An 8631-nucleotide genomic window follows, 5' to 3' on the forward strand; every position below is an offset into this window, starting at 1 on the left:
ATATATACTTTTGTCATTTATGGGCAAGGCCACTGTGTTATGGTTTCCGTGAAAAAATGGGTGGAACTCACAGAATCATAGATATTTACAGCACAGAAGGAGGCCATTCGGCCCGTCGTGCCTGTGTTGGCTCTTTGAAAGAGCCGTCGTGCCTAGTCATAAGAAATAGGAGCAGGAGTCGGCCATTCGGCCCCTCGAGCCTGCTCCACCATTCAGTAAGATCATGGCTGATCTTCTACCTCATCTGCACCTTCCCGCTTTATCCCCATATCCCGATTCCCTTCGTTCCCAAAAATTGATCAAACTCTGTCTTGAATATACTCAACGACTGAGCCTCCACAGCCCTCGGGGGCAGAGAATTCCAAAGATTCACCACCCTCTGAGTGAAGAAATTCCTCCTCATCATTAGTCCCACATCCCCGCTTTTTGTCCGTAACCCTGTAAGTTCCTCTTCCTCAATTACCTGTCCAACTCTGTTTTAAAATTATTGATGGAATCAGTTTCTACCACTTTTTCAGGTAAAGCGTTCCAGATCCCGACAACTCTGAGTGAAAAGTTTCTGATCTCCCCTCTGGATCTTTTTCAATGATTTTAAATCTATGACCTCTGGCTATGGGTCCACTCGCCAGAGGGAATATTTTTTCCCCATTTACTCTATTAAAAAACCTCTCATCATCTGGAAAACCTCTATTAGATCACCTCTTGACCTTCTCTGATCCCAATCCTAACTTTTCCAACCTCTCCTCATAACTCAAGTCCCTCATCCCTGGTTAAAGGAGCCCACTTGATTGGCACCCCATCCACCATCTTAAACATTCACTCCCTCCACCACCGGCGCACCGTGGCTGCAGTGTGGACCATCTACAAGATGCACTGCAGCAACTCGCCAAGGCTTCTTCGGCAGCACCTCCCAAACCCGCGACCTCTACCACCTAGAAGGACAAGGGCAGCAGGCGCATGGGAACACCACCACCTCCAAGTTCCCCTCCAAGTCACACACCATCCTGACTTGGAAATATATCACCGATCCTTCATCGTCGCTGGGTCAAGATCCTGGAACTCCCTCACTAACAGCACTGTGGGACCACCTTCACCACACGGACTGCAGCGGTTCAAGAAGGCGGCTCACCACCACCTTCTCAAGGGGCAATTAGGGATGGGCAATAAATGCTGGCCTTGCCAGCGACGCCCACATCCCATAAACAAATTTAAAAAAAGAGAGAGTGGGGAGAGCTAGCCTGGAGAGAATGGATCCCAGCTGGTCTTCCATGGTAGTCAATCCACTGACCTCTAAAGCACCGAGACCCTGATCACTAAAACACTGAATTCCAAATGCAGAATAAAAATCACACAAACCCTTGTAACTAAAAGGGAATTTGACTTGGTCATCGCAAACCAGCGACCTTGCTTATGAAAAACACTCAAGGACGTTCAAGAGATAGTGCAGGGGGGAAAATGGCACAGAACACAGGAAATGCTTGATCGCGATCACGGAGCACTCAAACATCTTAAAACAGTGCGTGGTCATTCCCCTGCTGAACTGGCAGTGAGTGGCCAATGCCGACTGGAAGGAAGTTACCAAGCTGCATCCTTAAGGGCCACGAGAATGTAAAGCCTCCCTTTATTTATTACTCCGAGCATCCACTTGGAGCAACCAACAGCTTGCAGCTGGCTCCCTCGCTTCACCACTGGTCATGAGTCAGCTTTCAGAGCACAACATCTATTGCCTGAGTTATGCCTCGTTTTCCAAGAATGGCCCCCAACAATCTGCAGATCATCTGCAAACTGATAACGGAGGAGCAAGGAAATGTCAAGCTGAGATACAGCCACTGAGTGACTTCAAAAAACAAAAAAATTAACCCCTAGTACGATAGCAAAATACTGCGGATGCTGGAAACCTGAAATAACAACAGAAAATGCTGGAAAAACTCAGCAGGCCAGGCAACATCCGTGGAGAGAGAAACAGAGTCAACGTTTCAGGTCGAAACCCTTCGTCAGGACTGAGAAAGCACAGGAAATGAAACAGATTAAAAGGCCAGTTTGGGGGCTGGGAAATGGGGATGAAAGAACAAAAGAGAAGTGAAGAGACATTAAGAGGTATTCAAAACCAGACGAGATGGTGATAGGACTAGTGGAGACAAAAGACGGCTCTAGATGAGGTGTGAAATGCGCTGGCAGAATGGGAGACAGCTGCCATGTGGGAGAGAGAAAAAGGGGGAAGGGCCAAAACAAAGGTGTGGATAAAAAATAGGTATAAAAAACATTTTAAATTACATTTTTATATTTTATTTTTTATCCACACCTTAGACTTCTCGCAGTCAATTCTCCTTTCAAAAACTGAACAGCCAGAAATGGTGCAACTAGCTACAACTTTAAAACGTTGGTCGTCCCGCTGTTGAACCATAGACGGGGGGGGAATGTTGGCGAATTTCATTGTAGCTTCTCTCGCTCCACCGCAAAAACCCCGTTCGCACGTGTAAACAGGGGTTCCATCGCATGTCCGCCAATGTTACGGGGGTGGGACCGGAGAAGCTTTGAGAATCTTCACCCACATGATTGGAGACAATGGGGGTGATGGCTGATGTAAGAAAACTACTAGGCACTTGGTCTAAGCGTTAAACAAAGCTTTAATCAACTGTTTTACAACATGGAGGTCTAGTTGTGTCCTTCACTAGTTCCTGTTAAGAATGTCCTGCACAAGCTGGGCCCGTGCCCGGGTATTTATACTCTCCCTGGACAGCGCCACCCATAGGCCGCTCAGTCTTATTTCATAAGTCTTTCTTTCATGAATGACTGATTCATGCCAGGGGCCATTTGGACTTTGGTTGCTTTCGGCTCGACCCCCCATTAAACACCTACATAGGAGCAGGAGGAGGCCATTCAGTCCCTCGAGCCTGTGCCGCCATTCAATGAGATCGTGGCCAATCTGTGGCCTAACTCCATATACCTGCCTTTGCCCCATATCCCTTAATACCTTTGGTTAACAGAAATCTATCAATCTCTGATTTAAAATTAACAATTGGTTTAGCATCAATGGCCGTTTGCGGAAGAGAGTTCCAAACTTCTACCCTTTGTGTGTAGAAGTGTTTCCGAATTTCACTCCTGAAAGGTCTGGCTCTAATTTTTAGGCCATGCCCCTTAAGTTCGAGACGCCCCAACCTCTCGTTTCCATTGAAGCCAATGGAAGGAGGTAGTAGGGTTAGTATGCTGGCAAGGCGAGATGAGATGGGACTGATAACGGAGGATCAAGGCAATGTCACGCTGAGATACCATGCCACCTTATGAAAGATTTGTGCAGCTGTAATGGGGAGATACAAAAAGACAACTATTTGCAGTGAGCTGTGACTCAAGTCTTTGAGTTGTTAAAGGCCAGTGTGAAGCTTCACTTCGTGGACAAGGACCAACTAACACGGACTGGTCCAATCAAACCACCACCTCCGTCCTAGATACTCGGGCACACAGTGAGATCCATTGAGCTTACAGTTAACATGTATCTTTCAATCTGTTCTCTGTCCAGGCGCCGAGCAAGGTAGACCACTCCACGGCTCCTGTTGGCTGTGCTAATCCTGAAAGCTCCATCGGTATTTCCAGACAGAATGGTGAAGTTAACCTGCAGTTTAGAAAGAGACAAAATTATTTGCACACGAGTGAGATGGATACATAGAAACATAGAAGATAGGAGCAGTAGGCCATTTGGCCCCTCGAGCCTGCTCCGCCATTCAATTAGATTGCAGCTGATCATCCAAATCCAGTACCCTGTCCCTGCTTTCTCCCCATATCCCTTGATCCCTTTAGTCTTAAGAAATATATCTAACTCCTTCTTGAATATATTTAATGAATTGGCCTCAAATGCCTTGTGTGGTAGAGAATTCCACAGGTTCACCACTCTCTGGGTGAAGAAATTTCTCCTCATCTCAGTCCTAAATGACTTACCCCTTATCCTTAGACTGTGACCCCTGGTTCTGGACTCCCCCGCCATCGGGAACATCCTTCCTGCGTCTAGTCTGTCTAGTCCTGTTAGAATTTTATGTTTCAATGAGATCCCCTCTCATTCTTCTAAACTCTAGTGAATATAAGCCTAATCGACCCAATCTCTCCTCATACATCATTCCTGCCATCCCAGGTATCAGTCTGGTGAATCTTCACTGCACTCCCTCCATGGCAAGAACATCCTTCCTCAGGTAAGGTGACCAAAACTGCACAAAATAGACTAGTGACACCGCTGGTTTTGAGAAAACTCCCCAGAGAGAATGTTCCTCGAGGCTCTTGGCTTTTACTGCTGGTACTCTTTTCTATTCACCTGGTTTGATTCACAACATAGACATGGATGAGCGAGACTACTTGGCTCCTTAGCTAAAGTCAACTGGGTTTTTCTAATTCATTCGCGGGATGTGGGCGTTGCTGGCCAGACCCAGCATTTATTGTCCATCCCCAACTGCCCTTGAGAAGGTGGTGGTGAGCCGCCTTCTTGAACCGCTGCAGTCCGTGCGGTACTGTAGGCGCCTGCTGTACATGGACCTCAAAGCACTGGCGCGGTACCACCAACGCTGCCTCCACAAGATCCTGCAAATCCATTGGCAGGATAGGCGCACCAACGTCAGTGTTCTTGCTCAGGCCAACATCCCCAGCATCGAAGCTTTGACCACGCTCGATCATTTCCGATGGACGGGTCACATTGTCCGCATGCCCGATACGAGACTCCTAAAACAAGCGCTCTACTTGGAGCTCCGGCACGGCAAGAGAGCCCCAGGTGGGCAGAGGAAACGCTTCAAGGACACCCTCAAAGCCTCCTTCAAAAAGTGTAACATTCCCACCGACACCTGGGAATCCCTGGCCCAAGACCGCACAAAGTGGAGGAGAAGCATCCGGGAAGGCGCCGAACACCTCGAGTCTCTTCGCCGGGAGCAAGCGGAAGCCAAGCGCAGGCAGCGCAAGGAGCGCACGTCAACCCAAGCACCCCACACCCACCCGCCCCTTCAACCACCATCTGCCCAACCTGTGACAGAGGCTGTAGGTCCCGCATTGGATCAGTCACCTGAGAACTCATTTTTAATGTGGAAGCACGTCATCCTCGGTTCCGAGGGACTGCCTAAGAAGAAGGGACTGTAGGTGTATTACTAACTGATCTCCTGTGGCATTGCTCGTGAGTAGCCTTGAGTCTGGAGCATGGTTCCAATGTTCCTCTGCTAACCTGGCCGTGCCTTTTAAGGCTGCTGCCCAGGGGCTCCCTGTGCAGACAAGATCTCGGTGGATCCCAAGCTCGAGGAGAGGCTACTTATTGTTGTTACTTAGACGTTTCCCGAGCTTGCCGGCTCCTTGTTAGCTCAACAACTTCCCGAAACCGACGAGGTGGCAAAGCTCCGTTTCGAAACAAAATGCTTGAAAATGAGGCTGCTCCTACCAGTCCGTTCTTATTCACATCCAGGTCCTGGGCAAAGACAACAGCTACCCGTTTCCCAACGGTGGCATCCTCCTGTACCGCCACCGAGGAATCCGACGTCGCACCAAATACAGGGCTGTTGTCATTCTCGTCTGCAATAGTGATGATTACCTGTTGGATAAAAAGGAGTGAGATAGCAATTGATCAACGTCCACTATGAGAAAAGGCCATTTAACCCATCAAGCCTACTCCATCAGAAGCTGTGGCTCAGTGGGCAGCACTCTCGCCTCTGAGTCAGAAGGTTGTGGGTTCAAGTCCCACTCCAGAGACTTGAGCACAAAAATCTAGACTGACACTCCAGTGCAGTGCTGAGGGAGCGCCGCACTGTCGGAGGTGCCGTCTTTCGGATGAGACGTTAAACCGAGGCCCCGTCTGCCCTCTCAGGCGGACGTAAAAGATCCCAAGGCACTATTTTGAAAAAGAGTTCTCCCCAGTGTCCTGGGGCCAATATTTATCCCTCAACCAACATTAATAAAAGACAGATTATCTGATCATTATCACATTGCTGTTTGTGGGAGCTTGCTGTGCGCAAATTGGCTGCCGCGTTTTCTACATTACAACAGTGACTACACTTCAAAAAGTACTTCATTGGCTGTAAAGCGCTTTGGGACGTCCTGAGGTCGTGAAAGGCGCTACAGAAATACAAGACTTTCTTTCTTTATGTGATGACAGCTTTAAAAAAAAACAACAAAAGTCCCTGGTTTCTTGCAGGAAAGTATTGATTTCCATTACCTTAGTTTCCTAGTGATGCAATAATACTATAAGCCTAGAAATAACTGTTGCCAGTTGTTAGTGGAGGAACATTGAATGCGTTGATCTGATGTTCCTTTGCCTTCCATTTTAATGCAGTTGCTAGCCCGGTTATTTTAAGGACGTCCCAAAGCGCTTTACAGCCAATGAAGTACTTTTTTTGTAGTGTAGTCAATATTGTAGTGTAGGAAACGCGGCAGCCAATTTGCGCACAGCAAACTCCCACAAACAGCAATGAGATATATGACCAGACAATTGTTCTTTTAATGATGTTGGTTGAGGGATAAATATTGGCTAGGAGACCAGAGAGAACTCCCCTGCTCATCTTCAAAATAGTGGCTTGGGATTCTAAAATTTTTTATTTATTAATTCGTGGCATGTGGGCGTCGCTGGCAAGGCCAGCATTTATTGCCCATCCCTAATTGCCCTCGAGAAGGTGGTGGTGAGCTGCCTTCTTGACCCGCTGCAGTCCATGCGGTGAAGGTGCTCCCACAGTGCTGTTAGGGAGGGAGTTCCAGGATTTTGACTCAGCGATGATGAAGGAACGGTCAATATACTTCCAAGTCGGGCTGGTGTGTGACTTAGAGGGGAGCTTGGAGGTGGTGGTGTTCCCATGCACCTGCTGCCCTTGTCCTTCTTGGTGGAAGAGGTCGCGGGTTTGGGAGGTGCTGTCGATGAAGCCTTGGGATCTTTTATGTCCACTTGAGGGAGCAAACATGGCCCGACAGCATGCAACATGCAACATGTAACATGCAACATGCATGGTTCCACTAAGTCAGAACACAGTACTGCACACAAAACAGCAAGTGATGCATTTAATTTACCTTCTGCTCATCCGGGATAAGAGAGAAAGAAAAGAAACAATTTATTAGTCAAACATCTCACAACATCAATCATTTTAAAACAGCAACACCGAAGAACCTCAATCTCAGCCTCTGTAGTCTGGCGTCTCAATTTTTCTCAATTAATTTTGCTGCCTGCATTGTTGTTTTTGAAAAGTTGTCAGGAAAGAGACACACGTTACATCAGCCTTGTTACAAAAATATCACGGCTCAGAAATTTGGGCACGCCCACCTTTGGGTGGGAGCTGGGGGGGCCGCAGGATTCATTCCCCGTGCCAGAACGGTGAAGCCCGCGGCTCCCCAGATGTTGGGCCTCAGATCTCATTGTACTGGGGCTGGCGAGGCCGAAACAGCCCGCCGGTGAAGACTAGCCAGAAATCGGGCCGCTTCCAACATCATCGTGGCTCTCAGATTGAGTGTGTCCAGGAGCAGGTCAAGCATCGAGGTCGGTGGGAAGGTTCGGGGGCCGAAAGAGGAGGGTGGGGGTCGGGTGAGGAGGGTGAGGGTCGGGTGAGGAGGGTGGGGGGTCGGGAGAGGAGGGTGGGGGGTCGGGTGAGGGTCGGGTGAAGAGGGTGGGGGTCGGGTGAAGAGGGTGGGGTTCGGGTGAAGAGGGTGGGGGTCGGGTGAGGAGGGTGGGGGTGGGGGTCGGGAGAGGAGGGTGGGGGTCGGGTGAGGAGGGTGGGGGGTCGGGTGAGGAGGGTGGGGGTCGGGTGAGGAGGGTGAGGGGTCGGGTGAAGAGGGTGGGGGTCGGGAGAGGAGGGTGGGGGTCGGGTGAGGAGGGTGGGGTTCGGGAGAGGAGGGTGGGGTTCGTGTGAGGAGGGTGGGGTTCCGGTGAGGGGGGTGGGGGTCGGGTGAGGAGGGTGGGGGTCGGGTGAGGAGGGTGGGGGTCAGGAGAGGAGGGTGGGGGTCGGGAGAGGAGGGTGGGGGTCGGGAGAGGAGGGTGGGGGTCGGGTGAGGAGGGTGGGGGTCGGGAGAGGAGGGTGGGGGTCGGGTGAGGAGGGTGGGGGTCGGGTGAGGAGGGTGGGGGTCGGGAGAGGAGGGTGGGGGTCGGGTGAGGAGATTGGGTGTCGGGTGAGGAGTCGGGAGAGGAGGGTGGGGTGATTGGTAGAGGGGTTAAATGTGCGGTCAGGAGGAGCCCTCCAGCCGGAGTGCGCGCGCGCTTCCTGCCTGCCATTTTGTGGGCTTAATGCCTGAACAACAGGGGCAACAAGGCCCAATTTCTAGGCCCACGTGTCTCATTAAAATCCTGTTCTGTCGCTTGATCTTCTCAGAAACAATGGGTCCCAGTCAGAACATTAATTACAGGCATCGCTGACACCTTGGGTTCATGAACAAAATCTAGTTACAATATAAATTACACCCAGTGACATTTTGTTTTGAATAAAATGTGTTTTCTTACCACAGTGGAGTCTTTCTTGGGTCCCCCATCATCTGCTATGACGGTGATCAGATAGTAATCTCCCTTCTCCCGATCCACCTGCCCTCTAACAGTTATTACACCCTGTAACAGGCAACGGGAGGGGAGACGGTGGTGAGATCAGTGATATTCTGTGACAAGCAGTCTTGCTGCCTGCAAGGTAGATTCAGAACATTTAACAT

The 8631-nt window shown here is 49.9% G+C and overlaps 2 protein-coding genes across 2 annotated transcripts in view; both read right to left on the minus strand.

Moving 5' to 3' along the window:
- The window catches only part of LOC147098673 (cadherin-23-like), a 229320-nt gene extending 225749 nt beyond the window's left edge, over positions 1 to 3571 (minus strand). The window contains exon 1 of the mRNA XM_085970674.1: positions 3482 to 3571. Coding sequence (XP_085826800.1) covers positions 3482 to 3490 — 9 coding nt within the window. The 5' untranslated portion in view covers positions 3491 to 3571. The remainder of the gene's footprint in view (positions 1 to 3481) is intronic.
- Positions 3572 to 8369: 4798 nt separating this feature from the next.
- LOC147098675 (cadherin-23-like) overlaps positions 8370 to 8631 on the minus strand; it is a 16246-nt gene continuing 15984 nt past the window's right edge. The window contains exon 5 of the mRNA XM_085970675.1: positions 8370 to 8533. Coding sequence (XP_085826801.1) covers positions 8387 to 8533 — 147 coding nt within the window. The 3' untranslated portion in view covers positions 8370 to 8386. The remainder of the gene's footprint in view (positions 8534 to 8631) is intronic.

Source organism: Somniosus microcephalus, chromosome 29 (genome assembly GCF_052327205.1).
Source record: "Somniosus microcephalus isolate GS21.2 chromosome 29, FLI_Smic_1.0, whole genome shotgun sequence".
NCBI classification, from domain to species: Eukaryota; Metazoa; Chordata; class Chondrichthyes; order Squaliformes; family Somniosidae; genus Somniosus; species Somniosus microcephalus.